This window comes from Rhipicephalus sanguineus, chromosome 7 (assembly GCF_013339695.2).
Source record: "Rhipicephalus sanguineus isolate Rsan-2018 chromosome 7, BIME_Rsan_1.4, whole genome shotgun sequence".
In the NCBI taxonomy this organism is placed as follows: domain Eukaryota; kingdom Metazoa; phylum Arthropoda; class Arachnida; order Ixodida; family Ixodidae; genus Rhipicephalus; species Rhipicephalus sanguineus.
The window spans coordinates 34,285,948-34,313,915 of NC_051182.1; the positions used below are offsets into that span (position 1 = coordinate 34,285,948).

Below are 27,968 nucleotides of genomic sequence, written 5' to 3' on the forward strand. Positions count from 1 at the left end.
CAGCTCCTCAAGCAAGACGTCCCGTTTACATGGGGCTCAGAAGAGGCTTCTGCGTTCTCCAATCTCATCGCGCTCCTCACTACTCCTCCAATTTTGGCCCACTTCGACCCTGCTGCCCCTACTGAGATCCGCACGGATGCAAGTGGTCATGGCATCGGCGCCGTGCTTGCTCAACGCCAACGTGGCCACGACTGCGTTATTGCGTACGCCAGCCGCCTCTTATCCGCCCCCGAACGCAATTATTCAATCACAGAGCGTGAGTGTTTGGCTCTCGTTTGGGCGGTCGCCAAGTTCAGGCCATACCTATACGGGCGCCCGTTTTCGGTCGTTACCGACCACCACGCGCTCTGCTGGCTGAACTCTCTTAAAGACCCCTCAGGGCGGCTTGGTCGCTGGGCTCTGCGCCTCCAAGAGTTCTCCTACTCAGTCGTGTACAAATCTGGCCGCATGCACCAGGATGCCGACTGCCTCTCCCGGTACCCTGTCGACGATCCTGATGACACTGACGCCAACACGATCTGCTCCATATTCTCAGTGTCCCACTTGCTTCACATTGGGGAAGAACAGAAACGGGATCCCGTGCTCCTCGACATAATCACCCGCACGGAATCTTTCCCAAACGACGCCTCTGTTCGCCACTTTGTGCTTCAAGAGGGCGTCCTCTACCATCGAAATTTCCGACCTGACGGACCTGACCTTCAAATTGTCGTGCCTAAGCATTTACGACGCAGTGTCCTCGCTGAACTTCACGATGCGCCGACGGCTGGGCACCTCGGCGTCTCTCGCACATACGAGCGCGTACGCAGCCGTTTCTTTTGGCCAGGTCTTGCTCGCTCAGTACGCCGCTATGTCGCCACGTGCGAGTTATGTCAACGCCGCAAAACACCGTCGCTGCTACCAGCTGGCCATCTTCAACCCCTGGACATACCCACGGAACCCTTTTACCGCGTTGGATTAGACCTTCTTGGACCTTTTCCCGTCTCAACCATAGGAAACAAATGGATCGCAGTGGCTACAGATTACGCTACACGCTATGCGATCACGCGAGCTCTACCGACAAGTTGTGCAACCGACGTTGCTGACTTTCTGCTACGGGACGTTATCTTGGTTCACGGTGCCCCAAGACAACTGATCACAGACCGTGGCCGTCAATTCCTGTCTCAAGTTATCGCCGACATCTTACGTTCCTGTTCTACGCAGCACAAACTGACCACTGCATACCACCCTCAATCCAATGGGCTAACGGAACGCTTTAATCGCACGCTTACGGACATGCTCGCAATGTATGTGTCGCCGGACCACCGAGACTGGGATGTTGCCCTACCCTACGCAACTTTTGCGTACAATTCATCGCGTCACGACACGGCAGGCTTTTCCCCTTTTTATCTCCTGTACGGAAGAGAGCCGACTTTACCGCTGGACACGATCATTCCTACCTCCACCTCGTCCACCAGCGAGTACGCCCGAGACGCAATCGCGCGAGCCGACGAAGCCCGACAGCTCGCCCGCTCTCGGCTGACGGCGTCGCAAACCAAACAACGACGCCGGTACGATGCTACTCATCGAGACGCACATTTCGTTCCCGGTGCCCTTGTGCTACTCTGGTCCCCTCATCGTCGGGTGGGCCTATCCGAAAAACTTTTGTCGCGTTACACTGGACCTTACCGTGTACTGCGTCAGGTAACACCTGTTACCTATGAGATTGGCCCCATCTGTCCATCGCCATCTGTTCGGTCCAGCGATATTGTTCACGTTTCACGGCTCAAGCCCTACAACACCGCTTCCGAAAACGACCTTTAAAGCTCCGGGACGGTGCTTCGGCCGCCGGGGGTAATGCTACGTACCAGCGGCATCGCGGCCAAAGAGACGAAGAGAAGGACGAAACAGACAGACTGGCGCGTGCTGTTCGCGTCGGTTGCGCTGCTCGCCTATTGCTGTAAACAATACAGGGATACGGATCCCTCTGAGCTGGTGTCTTGTTCCGTAACAATATCATTATGAGAGACGCCGTAGTGGAGGGCTGCGGAAATTTCCGACGGGCCTCTAGCATTTCGCCTCCATCAAAATGCGACCGCCGCGGTCGGGATCGAAAAATCAGTTTTAATCAATAAATTATTTTTGATAACTACATTGACGCTAACTTCGCGGTCTTATATTATTTAAATAGGTTGATCAAACAGCTAGGTTGGCTAACAGCTTAGGGTTAATATTACCTCTGCGGTTTGCGGAGAAAATGAAAGTGACAGTTTTATTCTCGGTTATTATTTTTGAAGTTCGAGCCGAAACCCTGCACGTGAATGTCAATTTACGTGACGTAATGTATTACAGGTACTTTTTGTCGATATTTTGTGGCCACTCTGGATCAGTCAAGTTTCCCGATACCATCCACATAGTCGCGCGCGCAGGGTTCCCCTTGAGTGGGGAGCGAAGGCGGGCGAAGTTTCATCACAGCGCCCCCCCTCCCTCCCTAATAAGTCAATGTACAGGGCAGACTGGTACCCCCCCCTCCCTGCGCACGCCTATGACCATCCATGTAAATTATCTGTCTCCTTTACTGCCACATATAACTTATGCCCTTGACACACGGGCAAAAGTAAAGTGCTTTGAAGTAAGCCACTTTTGTCGCCCAAAGGGACCATTTCCAGAAAGGAGTTGCGCCGATGACACACGGCACCGGACTAGTGCTTTAGGTGGTTCCTCAGAAGAACGCTGAAAATAAATGGCGCTTCTTGTGCGAGCGATGTATTTTTTAAAAACCTGCGCATGTAGATCACTTTTAGCGATACCAGAACTCGAAAACGTTTGTTTTTAATGTTTGACGGCGTATATTGCTCACGTTCGTTTTTGCATTTTAGCAGCGACCTCGATTGGTTTTGCAACTATGAACAGCCGGTGTTTTGGTACCCACGTTCTTGCCGTCTTTTCTCACGTTTGTGTCAGTGCCGGCGTGGCGCGTTTTATTCATAGCGTTATTCACACAACTGTGACAACGTGACAGATTAGCGGAGTAATTAGCGGTAGCGATAAAGGAAGAGTTGCGGTAACCCTGACGCTTGTTGCTCTCGGATTTCTTGATGGTTAGATTACCGCAGCGCAGGCGAAAGTCAGACGACTACTCGCCAGAGTCTTTACAGAAGAGTGCAGAGACGCGCCTTCACATTACAATATGAGCGAACAAATGCACACAACAGAGGCGATCGAAGCCAGCGCACACCCGACGCACTTCTCGCTGAGCGTTCTTGTGGGTCGCGGACCGCGTATGGCAAACACGCCGATGAGCGTCCCTTGCAGTGCACTCGCAGGTAGCGTGGAGTCGCGTGTTCCTCGATAAGCGAGTTGACCTTGCAGATCGGGTTTTGCAGGCACCGTGATAACAACACACACTGAAGACACCAGCGTGGCGGCGCTAGTGACGTGATGCGGGCGTGCGAGAGTACAGCTACTGTAAACATTTACTGTTTAACAAATCGTTTCACTACTGAAAATGAAAACATTTTCTCTAGGGAAAGAAATCACGGGGCAAATTAGCTTTGCGACACGCTTTCTTCTATGGAACAGCTCTGCACACTGTGTGCGAGAGTACTCCCTTACTGCCCGAAAAGTAGATGCGGGATCTGCTTTTCGGAAAAGAACCTTTGCCGGAAAGGAGTTACTCCTTTGTCGTGTGTCACTGCGCCTGAACGCCTTTCCGGAAGATGTCCCCTTGTCTAAAGGACTTTAGAGTACCCGTGTGTCAGGGGTATTAGTTTTACCGACAAAGATCGTGAGCAATATCAGGCGCCTTCAATATCTCTGACGTCACGGCGCGCGCTTGTGCGCATCGCTGCCAGTATTTGACTTTTTCACGTCTTTTCGAAACTGTTGTGACAATTCTTAATGTAACAGTAATGCGTGCCTGCTTTCCGGAAGGACGAAGGAGCGACAGCGATTGCAAGTAAAAGGCGACATAAAAGCCTAAAAGCTTCGGAGCCACGTTCGCAGCAAGCAAGCTTTCGTCTGCCGGATCTAGAGTCACTAGAAAAATTTCAGAGTATCGCATCTGTTGTCCGCGCGCCGCCGCCGACGCGATTGGCTTACTCGCATCACGTGACCTCTCACCGCCATATCCCTTCCAAGCGCTTTGGGTTCAGGTGCGTTGAATGCAGAGCGCGGCCGGACATTTAGCAGTACCACGGTCCCTAGAAGTACTTCGTCGCTTTTTTAAACGCGTCATGCAGATGCCAGAGAGTAGCTCACCAGTAACCGAACGTTGCTGGTGAGCTACTCCGGGAATTTCGTATATTTTTGCATTCCGTGCGGAAAACATTAACGTCAAAGAGCGTCGTTGTACGTGGCTGCATAGTTGGCCGCGGAATGAATTCGCCCCCCTCGAAGAACACTCCTTTCTGCAGTGAACTACACAAACTTTGCTGGAAAAGCTCTCATGCAACAGCATACTTCACCTTTCCGGTTCGCTATGTTCAGCGATATTGAAAACTACATACTACAAATCAGTTCTGCGGAAACCTGCAAGGTGGCGGAAGGGTTAAGAAAGGGAAAATAGACAATCACCCGTTTGTAGCACGAAGCCACAAGGAAATCCAATTTCCTTGTGGCTTCGTGCTACAAACGGGTGGTTGTCTATTTTCCCTTTCTGAAAACTACATACTACATACCTTTCTATGTGCTCGGCTGTTTATATCTCGATCTGTTGAACAGATTGTGCATGCATTTCGAGTTATAAGCGTGTCACGCACGAGAGCGAAATCTAAGACTTATTAAAATAATAACTGTTTACTGTATACCTTGAAGGCAATTGTCGCATGATCATTTACCACTGCGCAAAACTGAAGCGTGGAACTCTGTTGATAAACTTGGTATAGGGCAACGTTTTTAAGAGTATTTTATTTTTTTTTAAATGTTGCTAATGCTGCATTGCGCCGAGCGTACCCTTTCAATACTGTTTAGTGACTGAGAAATGGTCACAGCAAAAAAGAAAAAAAAAATCGGCTTATCCCACGTATTGAGGGAATCGCTTTCATGCGAGCCCTAGATCTATATACATACTGTGTTGCAGTAGCATGCGCGTTAAAAATTTTCGGGATATGCTATTTATGATCAAAATAACATAAAGCACTGCGCCGGAAGTTTTAACAATAGTGCATTATGAAAAAAAGTTGAAATTAAAAGCAGTGCAGAAACCCAACCCCAGCTGTTTACGCGCTGGCAACTAAAAAAAAAACTTTGTCGGAACATAGCAAAATATTTGCAAATGCACTGTAACGTTGGGAATATTAAGGAGACAAAAAATAGGAAATGAAACAACTGAGTAGTGACGTCAATCATTTTTGATGGCCTATTTTCTACGTATCTGTTAGGAAATGACAACGTATTCTCAAGACGCACCTTACCTACCGCACGCCGATTCGCCCGTGCGTTCGGCTGCTGGCATTCCGAACCGAGACAAATACTTCCCGCACAACTTCCACTTACCGTACACACACCACTTCTATTACAGATAACATCCAGCTGAACAGCAAGCATGGTGCGCAAGTAAGGTATGCGTCAGCGATCAGTCGAAGGACGCAATGCTGAATGTTCTCGATGTTCGATAATGTTCTCGAATGCGCTATGAAGTGAACCTCAACACCGACTGCAAGGCTAGCGCAAACAGTCAACATTCACCAAGTGTCGAAGTAAAGGGCATCTCGTACGGTCATTATACGCTAAAGCAACTATACAGCTCCGGGCCTTGCGAACACACCCGGCCGTGAAACGAAAAGAGACCGATGAAGCCACGAAGACAGTTCGCGAGCACATGGTAACATTCGCCGCACGTTTCATTAGCTACACCGCTTACCGCGCAGTCGATTCATGACTGTCGATGACTCGAAATCACTTCTGATATCCTTTTGAAGAAACACACACACACATATTGCAGTTACGCCGAGCGTAACACGGCATCGAGGCGAAAAGATCGGTCACTTCTCAACATACGCTACCAACGCGCCGGACGGTCCGGAAGGGAAATGGCCGCCGCCGCCCAATGTTGCCCGCGTGCAGCCTACCTTTGCGGTACTCTGAAATTTTCCAGTGACTCTAGCCCGATCTGCTTCAAGCGAGGGCAACTTCAACAGCGCATAGATGTCCTCTCTGGCATAGCACTACGGCGCTACGGCGCGGCCAGCGCGGCGGCTGCGCCGGCTAAACTGGCTAAACGATAGCATGAAAGAGGGAAAGCCAGGAAAGCGTTATTCCTTCTTCCTCGTACCATAGTTTTCCTTTCTTATAATGTTCGTGCGCGTCGCGTCGTGCGTTGCGACAGTTGCACAGTTGTGCCTGGTTGTGCGTTGTGCTCCCGATAGCCCGATAGTTCCGATACATGGCTTGCACCTACGCCACGTGACGTCACTGCTGGGAGCGAGTCGGCCGTATTGGTGAACAGTGGTTAGACCTAGGGGGGGGGGAGGTGATTCTTAAAAGGAAGAAGGAAATGAAAATGGAAATTGGGTGTGGAGTGCACGATAACTGTCTCTCAAGTGAGGACACCTCAACCGATACACTCACGGGGGATTGGGGATAAAAGGGACAGTGAGAGTGAAAAGAGTATGGTAAAAGAAGAAAAAGAAAGGTATGAGTGAAAAAAAGAAAAAACAGTGAGGGGGTGCCTTGATGCCCGCGCGCTCCGCTGAGGGTGAGGACAGGCGCGTCGTCTGCTACGACGGCCGCCATTGCGAATCCCGCCGCAGCTCCGCAGCATGCGAAACGCGCTACACAAAGCGCTTGCGGGGCGCGGATACGTCCGGAAATAAGTGCACGCTAGTGAGCTTTCTCTTTTTTTCTTTTTTTGAAGCTTGGGCAGCTTTTATTGCTGTTGTTGCCTAAACGTTTATTAAGGAAGCATGTAATTCATGTAAGCTGACGGCCTGTGCATGTGTTATGCGCTAGAGGTAGACGTGGACTCTGTTGTGTTGAAAACGAATCCTCTTCCTTACGCCGTAAACGACAAAGTCTAAAGCCTTACTTAATTTTCTCGTAAGCTCTGCATTCTAAATACACAAATAATCGTTTAAAGTATTAGTATACATGTCAGCAGCAGCAGTATATAGGTATCTGAACACACAATTTAGTGTTGCGAAGCTATCTAAGCGCGATTAAGGTGGCTCATTTTGCTAAGTTTGCAAACAATTTACTCGTACATCGTACATATTGTACACAGAATAAAGGGCCGAGGGGCAGTATGGTGCGAATATCCTGCTAAAATGAAACGAAAGCTTCTTTATCATTATTATTGCTGACATTTCTTGCTCACAATCTGTAGCCGCTACTGTATCGGCACTCGAGTTGCACCTTGAGTCCTTATCAAAACGAAGAATACGTTGTTGAGTAGTATGCCGTAAAACTTTGCATGCTCGCAGTATCAGTGCGTTTTTTCTTCTTCTTTTTGTATCTGTAGTTTCTTTTTCTGTATCTGCAGATTTTCTCGCATGCCCAATTGCATGCACATATTATCGAGTGTTTCCAATACAGTTTTACACTTTGTGCTGCAGATGCACGGCGTCGTTTAATTGTCTCTTTTATTAATAATAATATCTAGGGTTTTACTTGCCAGAACCACAATATGATTATGAGGCACGCCGTAGTGGAGGACTCCATGAATTTTGACCATCTGGCGTTCTTTAACCTGCACTGACATCGCACAGTACACTGGCCTCTAGCATTTTGCCTCCACCTAAATGCGACCGCAGCGGCCGGGATCGAACCCGTGACTTTCGGGTCAGCAGCCGAGCTCCGCCACCACTACACCACCGTGGCAGACGTATTTTTTAAGGCGAAAGCCTTAAATGCCTCATCAAACGCGAAATTTGACCGCCGGCGTCCCGCGTCTACGGCGTCAGCGTACCACGACGTTGGGGACGAGGGATGCAAAAAATCATCGTCACGTGATGACGTCGCGATATGCCGTCATCATGGCTTCACAAATTTTTGCGTGACGTCATATGATGCCGTTATCACATGACATCGTAGTTTGGTCAAAAGTGGGCAGATCACGGAGGCAGTGCAAAACCAGGTGAGGTGCCTCCGATCTTGGAGGCAATGGCAAACCACGCTTTGTGCGCAAAAAACTGAGAAGATGGCTTTCGCTTTCGAGCCGTCTTAAGCGAACGCATAAGGGAGCCTGTGAGTTTTTATTTCATTAACTGGTTTTGCATGACGTACTCATTGTACGACTTGACTTTGTTTCTTGTATTTTTTTACTGAGATAGCGTGTCTACTGTACACAATGCTTCCCCGTCTTGTTGTTTTCATGCGTCTTCTTTGTATAGACGCTTCGCGAGAACTGTTTATGCGCATTCCTGTACGAGCCTTCAGGGCTTACACGATTAATAAATAAATTATGCTTGCTCAAAGAAATAAAATACTGAATGTGTGTGTGTGTGTGTGTGTGTGTGTGTGTGTGTGTGTGTGTGTGTGTGTGTGTGTGTGTGTGTGTGTGTGTGTGCGTGTGCGTGTGCGTGCGCGTGCGTGTGTGCGTGCGTTAATATCCAGTGTACAGGCCATTTATTTGTGCGCATTAATACTGCGCTGACAGAAGCAATTACACAAATAAAACGCAAATTACACAATAAAACACAACTGCCACTAGTCGATTCACAGTGATCGTAAATTATTAAAAAAACAGGAACTGCGGAATTATTTAAGACGGGACAAAAATGTAACCTTGAAACACAGAAACAGGGAAGGATAAAAAACATTTAACTGTACACATATATACATGGACATCAGACCAGCACAGAAGGCGTACTTGAAACACGGAAAGAAATATAAAAAATTACACCATTTCCAGCTAAAGGGGACCATGAGGCGATGCGAAGCCGGAGCACTTGCGCGATCGCGTTCCGTTGGCGTTCGCTGGGCATGGTACCGACCCCAAGTCGTGGAGCGCGAAGAGGAACGCTACGCGCGTCGTGTCTTCCCTCTAGCCTGGCCGTTAATTCTCACAGGGCGAGCGGGGAACGCGGTCGACAGGCGCGCGAAAGGGGGGCAGTGTAGGAGAGGAGAGAGAGGGGGAGAGGACGCGCATGCGCTGGCGCTCATCGCGGCGTTGCGCAGGAGACAATTTCGGCATGTCTAGCCCGCGTTTCAGAGGAGGAGGGGAGAGGGGAGGGAGAAGCGGAAGTGGAGAGGGGGAGTGGAACGGGTGAAAGGGGAGAGGAGGAGTGGAGAGGAGGTGTGTGGAGAGGGTTCGCGCATGCGCAGTAATCGTGGTCACGCCGCACACCACCACCACCGGTTTCAAAAGATGCTTCGCATCTAAAACAAGAAACCGCCGTGGTTTTAGTGATGGTGCTTGACTGGTGACCTGAAGGTTGCGGGATGGAATCCCGGCCGCAGCGGCCCCATTTCGATGGAGGTGAAATGACAGAGGCCCGCGTACTTAGATTTAGGTGCACGTTAAAGAACAACAGATGGTCAAAATTTCTGGAGCCTTCCACTATACACGGCGCCTCATAATCATATCGGGGATCTTGGGACGTAAATTCTTACAAATAATTATTATTAGGAAAAATAAGGATCTGATCTGCAGACAAACACACATAATATATTCCATGATACATTTCAAATCACAAAAATAGCGAAAGCAAAAATCAAAGGCAGATACAGGACTAACCAAGTGCAGTAAAGAATGTTTGCGAAGAAAGATGCAGGATTCATGCACACGTGAACCAAAGCATTTTATGATAAGCAGAGGGGCGCGATACAACAGTACACAAAAGGAAAAGAACGTGCGTCGTCCCGTGTCCATTCTTTTCCTTTTGTGTACCGTATTATCATGAACCAACACCAACTCGCCCAACTTTTAACTTAGAAAGCATTTTAAACGTGTAGCTGATATCAGTGTGCCCATTTATTACGCAAGGTTAACACCGGTACACGTTATCCTTGCATGTGCATTCGAAATACCGGCCGGAAACTTAGGCTGCAAGTGCATAATGTGTTCTTCGGATGCCGCTTGTCACGTTTGATTTTTACTGTCCAAAGAAACCTCGTATCTTCTAAAACGATACAGCTCCCAGCGTTTCTGGAATGACTGGTGCACTGCGGCACGCAACACCCGGCCATGGTGACGGTAGCGAGCGCATAAAACTGGAGGGAAACGAGCACCGACCTAAAAACAGCACGTGCTCCACGCACAAGTGACCGGGCGGGGGATTCAAAATGGCGGCCACGCTGCCGCCAAGGCCGAGGAGGCGGCACCTGCCCTTTCAAAAGCTGACACCACTCTAAGCGGGGGCGCGCGCATCGAGGCACTCTAGTTAGACCTTGTTCAGCGCTGCCTGGTCGCACCTGCGAGTTTCTTCCTCGACTATGGTTATATGCGCAGTTGTAGGCTGCTCTAATCGTAGCGACAGCTGCGGAAGGAAGAAGTAGCCCACTATTATGAGCTTCTTTCGAATACGAGAGGTTATTGAAGGTCAGTGCGAGCGTACGAAAATGCTCAGCGCGAACCGTCAGAGGACCTGGCTGGCGCAGGCGTGCAAATTTCGACGAACAAAACCCCAACGTTCGTGTGTGTGGAGCGCACTTCGTAGCATGTAAGCGAAAAAGTGAGGAGATATGAAGACACTGATTAGCATGGATGCTCTTGCGTTCGTAGGAAAGCCGTCCGCGTTGTTCGACGAGACGAACCCAGACTGGGCGCCGCGTCTCTACGGCTCGGCTACAGCTGCAAGCATGCAGGCGCTGCGCGAAATGATTGCACGAAAAAACGGCGTCATGAAAAATGGCAAGCGGAGGCCGAACAGCGCCGAGCACAGGGCGATGCGTATTGATGAAGCCGAATGCGGTTTGTTCCCGATGACGGTCCGCATGCAGTGACTAAACCATCAGCACTACGTTCACACACACGTACTACATCCTTCTATGTTTATGAAAAACTGGACAGCACAGGAGACGCGCGATCGAAAAACGCGCTGCCGCGTGTGCACCTCGCTGTACTCGCACGAGAACTAAGCGCAAGCATCAGCACTTGTTGATTTAGCAGCGTTCGTGCATCGCTATTTCATAACTCGGAGCTGGCGAAGGGACCATTTTCATGAACCATTCAACTTACCTTGCAAGCACGATCAAATTTACGGTCGCGAAGCTCGTTTTCAGACAGGCTCTTTACCCAGCCGCTGGTAAAGTAGTCGTGCGGTTCCATTGATTTGTACGCCTTTATTTCGCCCAGAGTAACCAGGTCAGTGCTGAAAACCAAATAGTCCACGATGTCCCCGTACCTGCGACACGTCTGGGAAGGCGGAGCTATACTCGCGGACAACTTTTCTTGGCATTGGAGCGAAGGCTACAGAGCCACAATGCACGTATCCTACCGCTAATGAATGTAGTCCCACAATTGCGTCCGTATTTTCTGCGTGAGATATATAAAATGCTCCTTCATTTTCTACATGTAGCTTTTTGTGACGGAACGCAGCGCACACAAGCGAGATATCTGCATTTCTTTTACTTTACACGTTGTCACTTTGCGTTTTTGCGTGCGTGAAAAAGTCGTGCCTTTTACCCGTAACTTAGACGCTAAGCAGCGTTTGCGTCGAAGTGCAACGCTAGCCATCACACTCCACGGCGTTACGAGACGCGCGCCAAACCGGACTACTTCGCGTAGCAGTACATGTGCAGACGCTCCGCCCCCGTAGCTTTCCCTTCAGTGCCAAGAAAAGTTGTCGCCGAGTATAGGTGTTCGACAGGGGCGTAGCCAGAAATTTTTTTCGGGGGGGGGGGGGTTCAACCATACTTTCGGTATGTTCGTGCGTGCGTTTGTATGTGTGCGTGCCTATATACGCAAGCAAAATTGAAAAATTTCGGGGGGGGGGTTTGAACCCCCAACCCCCCCCCCCCCCCTTGGCTACGCCCCTGGTGTTCGATGTCGTGTCCGTTCCGAGTCGAAGCGTGTAAGGATCCACTCCGTCGCACAACCGCACCTTTTCCTCATAGCGAGAACACGCTTGCCCTATCAGTTCTGAATAGTATGCCGCATTTAACGGCTGCCTTGTGCCAACCGGCGGCATGATGCACGAGAAACGGCTCGCGAAAAAGAAAATGACCGTGGGAATGCGGTTCCGGCGTACTAGGGTGGCTAGTCGTACTGAACACTGTAGTCGTCGTACGGCTGGTACTTGCAGCTGTTCACCAACATGGCCGCCGCAGTAGGACCGCACCAATGGTGACGTCATGTGCAAGCCATGTATAGTTCTCCTTTCTCTGTGGTTCGGGCTGCGAGCGTTGGCTGCTCGGTCGCTCTTCCCGACTTTGCCGACTTGCTGGCGGTCTTGGCGTGGGCGCACGTGGACGATTCCATCGGTGCTTGTCAGCAGTGGCTTTGCTCCAGGTTACAGACTGCGTTTTTTGTGCGCAGGGTGTACCGCGACTGCTAGTATTCGCCTTCGTTCAAGTCGCACAACTGTGAAGTTCATCAAGCAACTGTATGTATAATTTCATGTGCATTAGACAGCGGCGTCCGTGCTCGCTTGTTCGCCGGGCCTTCGGTCTGCTATGAAGTGTGACTTTTTGCGCCGCCATCTTGGCGCGCTTTCCGGCGCAGTGTTCGAGATTGTTCTTTAAATTTGCGTTAGTGGACTAGATATCCTGTCGATATTTATTCTCATATATATCCACTCCCGTAATATAATGTAAGAGCGCAGGGTACGCAGGAACTAACGTCAGTGCGAGCGTATATGCGCTCGTTCTGTAGTTTCGAATTCTCGAAACGTTCCGATAAGGGTGTTTCGCGTTTCTGTTTCCCGTTCCTAAGGTTTTTCAATACTTTTCTTAATAATAACACTGCCGTGCATGTACAAATAGAAGTACGGGACCTGTGGCAATTGGGATCACCTCGTAGCCTTCGCAAGAGCCCTCGTTTTCCGTGAGGTCTATAAGTCGTTCTAGTCGCCCAATAGTTCATGCCGCTATTTGTTTCTGTACGCATTAGTCTATCTGGGATAGTGTATTTGTAGTTCGAATGTGTTTGCCCGTTTCAGTGAGGAACTTAAGGCGGAAAATGGGCTCGTTTGTGCACGTGGCCGTCTAAATCTGCACTGCTACGTTCGTGGACCTGTAGTTACCGATTCGTTTGCTTGTTGCACGTTTAGCAAGCCTAGCGATTGCATGCTTTTAGGATGAAAAAGGCGGAGCTAGGTCGATCAGCTCAGAAGAGAGCCGCGTATGAAATTGACAACGTTTTTGACTTGTTGGGAGGGCCGCCTGCGCAGCAGCTCAATGAATCATGTTCCAGCGTACCTCATTCTGAGTGTTCAGAACAGCAAGATGTGAATACGACCTTGCAGACTTCCCATGAGGAAACTGGTTCTACTGAGGCTTTATCAGATCATGAAAGTTCACAAAACTCGCAGCTCGACTCAAGCTCTTCCACAGAGGACAGGGACTCTGATGAGCATATAAAGGAAGATTCTGACTGCAGTGTGGCTGAGTGCCATGATAAAGCTCGTGATGACTTCAGCAGTGAGTCACTGGGAGCTGTCATTGCAGCGACAAACTCAAGTGCAACATTTCGTGACTCACTTGCCAAATGGGCAGTTGAGTACAATATTACTCACTGCTCACTGACCCCACTTCTTGGATTTTGAGGTCCCATGATTGTTTTCACGGACTACCTAAGGATGCAAGGAGCTTGCTAAAAACACCACGCAGAACTTTGGGACAAGCTGGTATTTATTCACTAGCCCCAGGATCCTATTGCCATTATGGCCTTAAGAAATCTTTAGAGATCATTGCCATTGATTTTTCCCCCATTCCAGAGTCAGTCGCGTTGTCCTTGAACATAGATGGTCTTCCCTTGTCGAAGAGTTCCAAAGAACAGCTTTGGCCCATTCAATGCATTGTTTACAGTTGTGGTCCAGGTAGTGTAGCGTCGAAGCCATTTGTGATTGGTGCATTCGTGGGGCCTTCAAAGCCAGAGAATGCCAATGATTTCCTGGAGCCTACTGTTAGTGAAATCAAAGAAGTTCTTGAAAAAAAACGCCAGGCCTGCGCTGAAACCGCAGCACAGTCACAGCGAAAGCTGGAAGAGCGGCGTTTCTAGAGCCCGTTAAGCTCTCCTGGGGCTACAATACAAGTACATTAGAAAAGTACCCACTACGCCATTAATCACAATTTTTGTGAAGTTTGGAAGCACCTACTAAGCCATTATTCGTCATTCTGCGGAGAAGCGAGGCACCAGCTACACGTCTCTAAGGCATTATGTGCACTTCGTTGACGCGACGACTGATGACGACGAAGAATTATGGCTCAGCCCTTTGTAATGGGTTGGAATCTTTAAACGGCTCACCAGTTATGTAATTTGCATTGGGTGACGCCCGGTCGCTATTTCCCTCTCCAGTCATGCTGTATAACATACGTTGACGTGGGAGGGAGACGGGGGGTGGGTGGCGAAGAACTTACTGAGATCCCGAGGAAATGGATCATGCGCTTATGGGCTTCCTTGGCAACCAATACAAGTGCACTTGCGAGGAACCCACTACGCTATAACTCATTTTATTTTACTGAGACCCCGAGGAAGTGGATCATGCGCTTATGGGCTTCCTTGACAACCAATACAAGTGCACTTGCGAGGAACCCACTACGCTATAAACTACGCTACGCTATATCCTATCTATCACGCAATCATTGTAATTTTTTAGAAGTAGGGCAGCAAGCACTGTGCCATTTTTCGTCATTCTACGGAGAGCGTTGGTACCTGCTAAACGCATGTAAGGCATTATGCGCACTTTGTTGATGCTGTGCCTGATGACGATGAAGAATTATCGCAGAGCCCTTTGTAATGGGTTGGAAGCATTCAACAACCTACTCGTTGCGCAATTGGCATTGTGTGACGCCTGGTTACAGAATTCGCGTTGTGCGACGCTTGGTGCTTATTTTACTCTTCTACCACGCTATATTGCATATGCTAATGTGGTTCCTTCCCGACATGAAGCCTGTATAGGATCTTTTTGCAAAGCAGTTTCGAGCACCGGCATGGCTCAGAGGTTGAATACTGGGCTCCCACGTAGAGGGCCCAGGTTCGAACCTCGTTCCATCCTGGAATTTTTTTCTTATTTCGTTTTTTTTTCGTATTTCGAGCGATACTGGTTACGGACACCGGCGGCGGCGGCGGCGGTGGACAACTACGGCGCCAAAAACGGCCGGTGAAATGATCTCATAACAGCTTTCGCTGTAAAAGGCATTCAGCTTTGCGGCAAGCAAGTAAATGTACAGTTAAGAAACATCATTTGCGATGCACCGGCACGTGCCTTTGTATTTAAGTCTAAGAGTCACAGCAGCTACAATGGATGCCCTAAATGCGCAGCTGAAGGCAGTTGTGAAAGTAAAGTTTATTTCTCGGCAACAGTAGGAGAACCCTGGACAGATGATTCACTTCGGTTGCAGTCAGACATGGACCACCATGTTGGAACATCCATCTTGACCGAACTGCCAATCGACTGCATTAATGTTGCACCTTTGTACCCTATGCATCTTGTTTATTTAGGTATTGCGCGGAAGTTAGTGAACTTGTGGTTTTCAGGACCTCTTCCAGTTCGTGTGGGTCCAGCTGATCGAGATGAAATGTCGAGAAAGAGCTGTGCACTTCAAAATTGTGTCCCAGTTGAGTTTGCTCGAAAACCAAGAGCACTCTCTGAGAAAGATAGATGGAAGGCAACAGAGTTTAGAATGTTTGTTCATTACACAGGCCTTATCATACTAAAGGATATTGTTTCGGAACCGGTGTATGCAAATTTTCTTGTTTTGCATGCTGCACTTGCAATTCTTAGTACCCCTTCATTGAGTAAGCAGCATGGTGAGTATGCAGGAAGACTTTTGCAGCATTTTGTTCAGGGTTTTGTTTCTCTTTATGGCAAGGTAAATGTTTCCTACAATGTGCACTGCTTGCTGCACCTTGCAAATGATGCTGATCTGTTTGGTCCCCTTGACAGCTTTTCTGCATTTCCCTTTGAGAACAACATGCAAGCAATCAAGAAGTTGCTGCGCGGATCTGGCTGTCCTTTGAGCCAAATCTTTAATAGAATGCACGAAACAGCTTGCGCCAAGTCTTGTGAAATGAGCCACGTAGACGAGTACAAAGTTCTGGGAACACACGATGAAATGGATCTCCCTTTAGAATGTGTGGGCCCTCAGCATGCAGCAATTAAGTTTTCCTCATTTGTATTGAACTCCGAAAGGGGTAACAACTGTTGTAAGATTGGCGATGGCATCGTCCTGACTGATAAGATTGCTCACCAAAAAGACGATTTTAAACCGTGCATTGTAGGAAGGAAGTTCCTGAAAGCAGAGACACTGTACACATATCCGCTTGACTCGACAAGGCTAGGCATTGTCATTGTTGATAATCTGTCTGGCACAAAGTGCTGGCCAATTGCTAGTGTTAAGAAACTAGTAATGTTTCCTATTGGTACAAAGTTTGCAATTTTTCCCATGTTGCATATTGGCTGACTCGACTGTTCGTGCTCAGCGTTGAACCTATTCACGAGCTGTGAATTATAATATGTTTTTATTGTGGTTATCCTAAATTTTGGCATTCATGCACATCTTATCTACATTTCATGATACTTAAATAGGTTGTGTGAATGCTGCTTTAGATGCTGTCTCTTATGTGTGTGTGTAATGTGCTATACTTTGAGCATTTTCAGATGAAGTTCTCCATCGTGGAGTTTTTGGAGGAAAAAGCTGTTGAAGTTGTACCAGTGTCTTGGATAGTGGGACGCAAATGTTACTGGCCGCCAGGCCCAGGGTACAAGGCAAGCCTAGTCAAAAAGGCAAAAGCACCTGGCACAGGATGGAAGAAGTATTTTGTGAAAGTCAAGGCTACCTACAGTAAGTGCAAGAGACTTGTTTCCTTCACCGTCATACAGTGTGTGCCTTTTGTTGTTTCAGACAGCTATGAAGCCGCTCGTGCGAAGCTGAATAGTGCACAGTACAAGTCTGACTTGGAGTGTGATGCTGTACTGGAACCCAGGAAAGTAAGTAGTGTCGCTTACTTTTTTGTGCCTGGGTATGCAACAATTTACTTCCCAATTTTAGATATCCAAGCCAAGCCGCTACTTAAGCGATAACGAGATGCCTTCTCCACCAACGCTTCCAAGTGCATTTTCAGAGCCTCTGAACGCTGCAGGTAAGTGTTTTCTTCATGAGCCATGTGTGTATTTGTTGTAGCAGGTTTTGGGAAAAGTAAATTATTTTTATTTCAGGTAGTGAAATGGGTGAGAGTGCTGAAGGTAAGAGTAAAATTTTTATTTTTATTTCAAGGTGCCTAATGATATCTTAATTTCAGCATCTGATGCAGATATGAGCAGCGAGCAGCAAGATGATGAAGGTAAGTGCAAAGCAAAATCGAAATTTTGTTCGCAAAATGTTGCAGCTTATAATTTCTGAATGGCTCATTAAATTAGTACATTACTAAACAGCACAGGTGGATGGAAATGTGCAAGAGATAGCATAATTGAATACTGTCAGGAGTACACAGTACATGGTTTTTTTAGCTAACAGGCATGATTTTGATATTACTTGCTCATTCTTTGATTGTAAACCTTCATTCCTGTCATGCCTGCATCTGTATTTAACCATCACACTCTACAATATGAGAATTGCCATTAATTCAGTGCACTATGATTGGCCTTTGTTGCAAGTGACAAGCAGTTTTGCTTCCAGTTCATTCATTTGCACTTTCTTCTAATGCATCACAGATTACACAGCAGCCATTCATACAAGCTCACCAAAGCGTGCAGTTGGTGAAAGCGAACCAGGTAGAGCTCTGCTTTTTCATATATGATAGAAGTTCCATGCCTCAAATAGAGTATCTGCTTCTATTAGAGAGTTTTAGTAAAGTGGAAAATGCTTGGGTTAGCGTACGTCTCAACACTAACGTTAAGACAGGGGCAGGGTTAAGACAGTATAATGGAAGGGAGTGAAATGATAATGCTAACTGAAAAACATTTGGCACCATCTAGACGTAAAAACACGAAGTATTGACAATTAAGTAAAATCTGTTCGATTGCATCTCTTGGTTTCTTTGTGGCTGATTTCAATACATACATGCCGAAGACAATGGGAAGTGACACTGAGCTGCTTGTACAGGTCTCAGTGTTTCTGACATTTTTTGCGTACCATAGCTTCCTTGATATCGCATTTTGTCTGCATTATAACTATACGAAGCAAGATGTGAGCTCTGAAGTTCATGTGAGCTCGAAGCAATTATTGGCACCTGGAATTGTCTACTTCAACCTTTCATTCACGTTCTTGGCTAAATGGCTCTACTTGCTACATACATTTTTTTTTCTTGTGCATTACTATTATTAGGCACGGCTTCAACAAGTAAACATGCACCATCTCGCAAAAAATTGTTGTCCCCTGAGGGTAAGCTTTAATTTTTTTAAACTTCTGAATTGCAACCGATGTACTATAATGTTTGAAAATTTCCATTGCATGCATGCATGCTACTGTTAAACTCAAGTTGTTATTAAGTAAAATGCATTTATGTTAGTTTTTACAAAATATGCCTAGAAGTTGTTTTATCATGCCTGTTGCCTCTTGGCCGTAATTAGGTATTTATGTTTAAGCGAAATATTCTTTTTGCAAAATCTGTTAGGACGTACATTATTGCATTAAGTGCCCATGTTGTAAGCTGTGCACACATTAAGGCATATTGGTTTTAGGGAAGAGATATTGTCCCACTAGTTTTCCCATACATCCTGTAAGGATGTATATTTTTGTAGAAAAGTTTTCAAACAGGCCTAATAGAAAGTAGGAATGCTGGCTTAGTGCATGCAGCATCACCCAATTTGACATCCTATTACACTTACCACCCTAAGCACAGCTGAATTCCATGTGTATTCTTTGCACTGGATGCACTCAATTAGTACAGTCCAGATGCCACTTCTGAAAAGGCAACATGTGTTATACATATTTGCTTTATATTCTGAAGTTTCTTTGGCATGTCTTTTTTTTAGAATTCCAGTACCAGGTCTTGACAAGGCTCACAGTTCTCCGAATGATTCAGCAACAGCACGGAGATTTGATAACAGCTTTTACGACTCGGTATTCACGAGATAAACTGCAGCGCCTACAAGAAGAAGAGCCAGTGATGAAGGGTCCTTTCAACAGCTATGATGAGCTGAAACATTTCGATGCGAAGTTGAGTGGCTCTACAAGGGACCGCTTTGTAAGTACTAGGCTTGTGTTACGTTTAGTCAAGGTAAATCTAGTTTAATTTTTATAGGGTGCATATCTTGTTTTAATAAATAGTACGATTCACTGAGAAATATGCATGATGCATGCATCATCTGCCTTTTCTCATTCACTCTTATCTACTGCACACCCATGGGAGAAGAGCAGTTTTTACAGCGAAAGCTGTTATGAGATCATTTCACCGGCCGTTTTTGGCGCCGTAGTTGTCCGCCGCCGCCGCCACCGCCGGTGTCCGTAACCAGTATAACGAGGTTCGAACCTGGGCCCTCTGCGTGTGAGCCCAGTATTCAACCTCTGAGCCATGCCGGTGCTTGAAACTGCTTTGCAAAAAGGTCCTATACTGGCTTCATGTCGGGAAGGAACCACATTAGCATATGCAATATAGCGTGGTAGAAGAGTAAAATAAGCACCAAGTGTCGCACAACGCGAATTCGGTAACCAGGCGTCACACAATGCGAATTGCGCAACGAGTAGGTTGTTGAATGCTTCCAACCCATTACAAAGGTCTCTGCCATAATTCTTCATCGTCATCAGGCACAGCATCAACAAAGTGCGCATAATGCCTTACATGGGTTTAACAGGTACCAACGCTCTCCGTAGAATGACGAAAAATGGCACAGTGCCTGCTGCCCTACTTCTCAAAAATTACAATGATTTATAGCGTAGTGGGTTCCTCGCAAGTGCACTTGTATTGGTTGCCAAGGAAGCCCATAAGCGCATGATCCACTTCCTCGGGGTCTCAGTAAAATTACAATGATTTATAGCGTAGTGGGTTCCTAGCAAGTGCACTTGTATTCATTCAGGAAAGTTCTCTTGGATATACACACAGCCGAGTGGCACACGCAGGCGCACTGCACGTACGGTACAGTCACAGTTGCAGTTCTTAGAGTTGCGTTACAGTTGTTATGCTTATACTTATCTGTTATGATGGGAACGCACACACGTTTCACGAACCCGTGTGTATGTGTAGAAGGGGTTCTTGGCAGGTCTTGAACAAGGTCATTATCACCATGATCAGTGAGCAGCAGCAGCTGGACCGGACTTGTTAATCGGATCCGTTCGTGATCGCGGCTACGAGAGGTCTAAGTGTAGTGAAGTGTGAGGGGGCTTAGGGCCGGGCTTAGGGCCCGCCTCTAAGCCCGGAGCCTCAGGCCCGAGCCTGGCCCGGGCCCGGGTTTGAGGTGGCGGGCTCGGGTCGGACCGGGCTTGGACTTTGCTCCGTTCTCAAAGGGACACTAGAGTGAAACACTGAATTGGTTTATAGTGATCAAGTGTACTCTGAGAACTCGAATGTCATCCATCTTACCATTATGAGTTTATTAATTGAGGAGAAAATGAAGGTCAAAGTTACATTTTTAAATTTCGCCCTGAAAACTCCGCGCTTGACGTCACGGATTTGAAACTGCATTTGTCGTACTTCGGGGACTTTCGCTCAACGAAATTTCCTGAAACTTGGTATGTTAAGTCTATGGCGCCCTCACAGGTCTATGTACTTCATTTTACCGATTAGGAACTACGTAGGCCTTAGTAGAGAGTGTCAGAATCTATGACGTCACGGCGTCTGCTGCGCGAATTTCGAGGTGGCGTCGCCACCTGCGTTTTCTTTTTGTGCGTTTTATCGCTAACCAAGAGCCTTGTCGCAGCGAGCGTGGTGATTTTGGAATTGTAAAAGAGTAATTTACTGATAATAGAAAAATCGTGTTCCCCTTCAGTGTCCGTTTAGGTTAGTTCCACATACATTGTGCATACATATACGTTTCACATTTTATCTAAAAAAACGCTTTTCTTTATGTGGGGCAATCTATTTGGAGAAGCTTTATGACGGACAAGCAATCAACTTGTTTTGTTTCTTGCATATGGGGCTACTTGATTTATCGAGCTAAAAGTAAATAGACCGGGCGCTTACATAGTTAACATATCGCTATTCTGTGCTTTATTTGCATTGGTTATTATTTTATATCCCAAATGTTATTCTGTAATCGCAGAAATAAATGTAATATAATAAATTGATACCTCTAACTTACCACCGCAGGGGCGATCACAGAGCTCCGAACCGGGGAAACGTACTTGAAAGTTTCAGCTTTAAACAAAAGGACTTAAACAAAAGGACTGCACGAAGTCTGGTTACATAGCATTCCAATAAAGACACCTCTATTCGTGTGTCCGTGACGGCTTCCACCGGTTATGTGACACGAGATGGACATGCACGGCCTAATTTGTGTGCCCACATTGTTAACTTCTGAGCTTGCGTCTTGTTCCGCTATACCAGGTGCAAGGGGTCTCAAACTCACCCCAGCTAACAGGCCGCCTTCCCGAAAATTTACTCCCTCAGGGTAAAAGACAGTGACGAAGAGCGGGGCGAGGGGGGGAAGGGGACGATAGGTCGTACCAAATGTCAGCTAACGTTGCCATTTGAAATAACTTTTCCATATCTCATATATGGGTCATTTCTGAAGAATATTTGGCGGCAGAATTCCAACACATGGATACCCTCTTCAAAATGACTGAAATCCGGACGCCGATTCTGAAACGTAGATTTTTGTTTCACGGTTATGTATCAACAAGTGGTGGCCGCAGGGGTGCCTCACGAAAAAAAAATTATTTAGCCCTGTCATGCACATATATAGGTCGGCAAAAAATGTGGAGCTCACTCAGACTTACTCATGGAATATATTTTGTCCTAAGGGCTCACTCGCACTCAGACTCACCAAATGTTTCCTCAACTGGACTCACTCAGACTCAACTTTTCTCAACCGGACTCACTCGGGCTCAGATGTACCTAAATATTACTCACTCGGACTCACTCAGACTCAGACTCAGGGCTCGGTCCGAGTCTGAGTTCGTCGACTCATGAGTCCGTTAGCGTATAATAAGCTTTTGCGATCAGGATGTCAATGCGCTTAAACGACAATATCTCGCGTAATCGGTGCTGTACAATGTGCATTTTGATCTACCTTCACATACGAGCTATTAGTGATGGCAATCCAGTAAGGACATTTTTATTGAAAGATATGACTCACACGAGATAATTTTATCAAGAACTTCCTTTGCACAATGTTGCAGGGGGAGGGGGTCAAGGCACGCCTCTGATTAATAAATATTGAGCTGGCGTATGAACGCTAGTGCGTTGAAGTATCTGTGACTAGAAGTGAGTATCAACGTGAGCCGTCATAAGGCTGATAGTAATGCTGAAGTTGAGTAGTTAACTCATGCCTGTGTAGCTTAAGAACGTACTTCTAAAGAAAAAAAGATGGGGCGAAGACAGTCATGTGCGGGCCGTGGGCCGTAGCGGGAAGTCCGCGGGCCGCGTGTTTGAGACCCCTGAGCTATATAGTGCGAGAGATATGATACTGCCGCAACAGCGTTGGAATGTGCAGGAATAGCATAGGTCAATTAAACAAGGCGTGGGGAAAAGTATATTCGATTGACTAAATATCTGGCTTGAAAAGAGACAATTACGAATTCCGTGCCGGGTGATGTCCCTTTGCTTCGAACCATTGCATCCAATTAGCAAGCGTCGAGGAGCTTATTCGCGCCTTTATTACCAAACTGGGACGAACCCCGAAAAGAGATAGAAATCGCTTCGTGTGCCTTCTGCCAGTTTTACCCGCGTAATCCAATGATCACCTTCTACCAGTACAACATCGTTAGGAAGGCATAAACCATTACAATATGTAAAAAAAAAATAGCACGGTGCAAACAGTGCATAACATACACTTCTGAAACTGCAAGGAGAAGCCCTTAAAGAGGAGTTTTATAGACGACATTGAAGAGTGGCACGACGTTCGAGAACGAGAGAAATGAAGGGATAAGGTGGACAGCTATGTTCATTCTGCAGAGGTTCACAAAGATATTCTAAATTTGCTCCAGCGGTGGAAGTTAAGAACAACGACTGCTGACGCCTTCAGAATTCGCAAGGCAGATGTGCGCCCCTGCGGCTAGCGCAAGCAGTGCGAGAAAATTTAGCGCGGTAGGATATGTGGTGCAACAGCAATTTAGCGCGGCAGGATATGTGATGCAACAGCGCATGTGCTTAAAGCCGCAATCTCTTGACAATCTGATTTTTCGCACAATAACATGTGAACAAATAAACTCTAAAATATGCCACAAAGACTTATGACTGTATATACAGCATCAAGGGCGTATCCAGGAGGGGGGGCGGCACCCCCCCTCTCCGAAATTTTTTCCTGCCATGGTGTACAGAGCATAATATGACACTCGACCACGCTTATCTGGCCGGACCCCACGTCGGATCAAGGGCGTCCCCCCCCCCCCTCTGTTTTTATTGCGCTCCCTCTCGAAGCCGAACCTATGCTGCAAATCACTTTCCTTGCTACTATATTATCTGCTGCAAAACTCGCTTGACGATCCCCATTGTATTTGCACACAAAATAGGTTCAGTATACCACTGCTCAACAAACATTCATTGTATCCAGTATGTACGCTTAACTGTTTCCACCGTGATCCCCTTTTTACAAGAAATTACCGTAAGTTAAAGTATAATTGTTAAAGAAACATGCGGCAACAAAGCGTAGATATTTGCCACCTAAAAAACCTTGCTGTCGATTCCATGTTCGGTCAACACCACCCAGATTAGTGGCTTGGGCCCCTGTCGGGCCCGATCTGCGGTCAGGCCGGGCCGGGCCCGGGTCTCGCTTTGAGTCACCGGGCCGGGTCCGGGCTGTTAAACTTGAACGAGTTCCGGGACCGGGCCGGGCCCGGACCGAAAATCACGGTCCGTGCAGTGCTCTAGTGGGTGCTCCTTGAAGAAAACAAGTCCACTTGTCGAGACGCCGGCTCGAGCACCCTTACGGATTTCTTTTTAAAAATATCCTAAAATAGATTCTCCTGCAAACGGAAACAAATGAACACTGAGAAAAAAACTTGGACCATCTCCCCGATGGGAACCCTGATGGGATGCGAAGCAGCAGGGGTGCGCACGGCGTTGCGCACGGGTTGAAACGGGCGTCGACGCGGGTGCTGGAAGAACGGTTTGAAGCGAAACTCGGTGTAGCGTTTACTCGAGTAAACGTTTGTTTGAAACGCAAAGACACGGGAGGCGGGTTGGGTTTCGTGTAAGTTTCATTAAAGCGTTTGGCAAGACTTCGTAGTCGTTGTTTCTTCAGAGTCGAGACACGGGCGCTGGACCGGAGCAGGCGCACGTTTCGCCTAGACTACCACGGGTGAAGCGAGAGAGAAGTGACACGTTCAGAGGTGTTGCGAGCGGGAGGAGCAGCCGGCAGCTGCGGGCGCTACGGCGAGCATGCTGCGGGTGACGGAGAGAGTGACGTCAGCGCGCACCTGCGAGGGAAGCGCATGCGAGGGGAGCGTGACGTCAACGCAAAGCTGTGGCGTGACCTACTTGGCAATGCTCCAACACCTACGGCGAGGGGAACGCGTTGCGGCGCATTCGTACGGACGCACGTAACGTACGGCGTTACATACGTGAGTCAAAGAGCTGCTTTGCATCTAAAAGATTTCGTTTTGGGCCCGTGTTGTCTAGTACTCTACCAGCGTAATGTTCCGGATGTTGCAATATATTTGAGAAATGTCATAAGAACAACACTGCTTGCTTGATGTAGTCAGAGTTAAAAGGCTTGATGTAGTCAGAGTTAAGACCAGCTTACCAGTCGGCGTTGTAAGTAACATTCTGCAGAGGAAGGCGAAAGTAGCGGCATGAGATAAGAAAATGGTCTATTGTTTCTGTTGCATGGTAACTGTACAGACGTTAGTTAGAAACCAGAAAGCAGAACGCAAAAATTTGGACCGGCCACTTTTCAGGGCATGCTTGTGAGAGTGGGCTCGCACTAACGTGAAAGGCATTCGGTAGATTTCCATGGTAATTTGAAGTCCCTGTAAACCTGAATCTGAATGAGGAATGTTTCAGGTCATTTCATGAGTACGAAGCGTTTAAATCTGACTACTGTAGTAATTGAGAGATGTGGAAATACATTTAAAACCAGACCATTTAGTGACGGTGTAACGTGCAAGTCCGATAATTCGTTGTCAGAAAATCCAGGTATGCCCGGAGCCCCACACGAACCGAACTCCTGCTACGATAAAAGGCACGCATGTCAAAGATATCCTGCGTGTACTGTAACTGTTTTGCGGACGTTTAAATTCCTAAAACCAGACGCAGCATCTCTCATGATTACTGCCTCTCATCCATTAGAGCTCTCCTTGAACTACTTAATGCCTTTCGACTACTGTAGGTTAGCCAACTAAACGTGCGTCTGGCTAATCTTGCTTCTTCCTTGTTTCTCTTTACATCAAATCGATCTCTCACTTCGTTCTTTTGAGCTGAATACTCATGTTGAGGTTAATTCAAAAACACAGCAACGCTGAACACTGCAACCAATACCTACACCCAGGTCTTGCGCATAGTAGTACCGTTCGTGGTGAGTGAACGAAAAATCTCAGTCCATGCGACCACACCTCTGTCACGTAAGGGGATCACCGCAGTAAAGAAATAAATCCGGAAAACAAAAGAAATGTTCTTGGTAGTGCTGGGTCTTGGACCCGGGCCCCTATGCTCCGAATAGGCTTTATATCAGGTATGCAAAATGCGGGTATATCTGAAGCCTGTGAATGCACGGCATCCGCGGAGCATAACAAACGTAAAAGGAGGGCACTTTAAATGACGGCTTCGATGAGCTTCGCGTAGTGGAATGACAGTTCTCTCGAGGCCATAAAGTAAAGGCACGACAGCTCAGTGAAGACGACATAGAGGATTGTGCACACATGGAAAACTTAAGCCCATATTCACAAGCCAACCTCAACCTTATCCCACGTTTTCATTAAGGGTTTGGTGCCTTTGGTGGGCTTGATGAACAAAGTAGGCCACTATACACAAAGCAATATTGTATATTTTACCCTGTTACCATTTCTGTGCCCTTATAACGCACGTAAAGAGTTCAGAAACTTTAGGATAACAAGAGATAAAGATAAGGGTGCTTTGTGAATACCAGCGTCAGATTTTGCGAAGGGTTAACGCCAAACACACCCTTCGGTGGGCGCAGCATCAGTCCTCCGAGGGCTGCTTCATACGCTGACAAACGCTAGAAGGAAGATGAAAGACACCATGCCGATCCAAACAGAAAACAGAATTCTAGAAAACGCTGAAAACAGCACTGAACGCTGAACGCTTCAGCGTTCACGTTCCCCTAGAACAGAGTTCTAGGGAACGCCAGGGAACGCTGTTTTCCACATATGCACCCGAGTGCATGAGTGGAAGCGCTTCTTCAGAGTTCTCAGGTAGATGGCGGCGAGCGGAATGTCGTTGTTATTGTAACTGATATGTGCAACGTAGACGTCGCATGATTCCGCTGCTTGTCTGTATGTGTTCTCTGTCTGGCGGCCGGCGAAGCGGGATGCAGCCTACGTTAAAGTTCCGCATCACCGTGTTTTAGGGGCGAAGCTCCTTAAAGCGGCACCCGTTCGTACCTCGTAGTCGTAGTGCGTAACCAGTCGTAGCCAGTGCGTAACCAGGCCGTTTGCAGCGTTCTACGCATGCGCGGCGTATAAACTGGGCGAGGTTTGTTACCCCTGTCAACTTTTCATTTTATATGCCTTGTGTCCGGTTCTATTGCTATATAGGCCTTTTGCGCGTACTAAAAAAAGTAACATAGTGCCTTATGCGTTTGTCTACGACGACTCGAAGGCGAAAGCCATTTTTTTCGTCTGAGTCCATTGTGCAGCGCCCCATCCCGTAGTGCCTTCTGTACCTAATGCGGTTTTGTGTGGCCTCCGGGAGCGGAGGTAACGGAAGCTTTCTGCACCTCGCGTGGGTTTGCTGCACCTCCGGCATCGGCCCACCTTTCACCAAGTGACAATGTCATGTGATGATATCATTACGTCATAAAGTGACACAAGGATTGCGCCACAGTTTCTTTGAGCTGTGACGTCGTGATCACGTCATAGGATAACGTCATCGCATGATGATCATTTTGCATCGCTTGTGTCAGCGCATCCTCTATTAGGGGCGAAGCTCCTTAAAGCGGCACCAGCTCGTCCCTCGTAGTCGTAGTGCGTAACCAGTCGTAACGCTAGTACCAGATCTTGACCTCCAAGGTGGTGCCGGTGGGAGATTTTTCCTGTGCGTTGTTGAACAATAAAAAATTCGCAGCGTGCGCGTTAACTAAAAGCCGAATTCTTCTGTCTTTCATTCCCCATTAGCAGCCATTCGCATGTTCCAGTAGGAAACGTTAGTAGAAGTTGAAGTGTAAGTGTTAGCTAAAAGCCGACTTCTTCTATCTCTCATTCCCATTAGCAGCCATTGTTTACCTCCAAGGTAGTGCCTGGTGAGATTTCTCCTGTGCGTGATTAAACAATAAAAATTTTGTTCAAAACGCCGTTGATTGATGAAATAAACCAACGAAAGACGCCAGATGTTTTCTAAAAGCAAAACGAAAAGACGTCAGCTGCTTAACGAAAGACGCCAGATGTTTTCTAAAGCAATGGTTTTCTAAACAATGAACATTCACAGCGTACTTGTAAAATTAAAAGTGAGCTGCAACTCGTCATAACTCTCATCGAACCTTTAGTATAAACGCGCCCGATCTCACGTCGGTGATGATGTACTGGGCAGAATTCACGGAAGATTCACGGTTTACCGATGAACCTCCGCAGCTTCGCCCACTCATCATCATTCACTCCGTCGATATGCTGTGATTTTTATATGTGCCCACGCCTCCGCACGTGCAATGAAGCCGTTGCTGGGGACGACACAGGGGGCT

The 27,968-nt window shown here is 47.4% G+C and overlaps 1 protein-coding gene across 1 annotated transcript in view; it reads left to right on the forward strand.

The window, feature by feature from the left end:
- The window catches only part of LOC119398607 (uncharacterized), a 39,624-nt gene that overhangs the window by 3,017 nt on the left and 8,639 nt on the right, over window positions 1-27,968 (forward strand). The window contains exons 3-7 of the mRNA XM_037665441.1: window positions 10,640-10,828; window positions 16,924-17,009; window positions 17,071-17,161; window positions 17,333-17,362; window positions 18,996-19,207. Coding sequence (XP_037521369.1) covers window positions 10,640-10,828; window positions 16,924-17,009; window positions 17,071-17,161; window positions 17,333-17,362; window positions 18,996-19,207 — 608 coding nt within the window. The remainder of the gene's footprint in view (window positions 1-10,639; window positions 10,829-16,923; window positions 17,010-17,070; window positions 17,162-17,332; window positions 17,363-18,995; window positions 19,208-27,968) is intronic.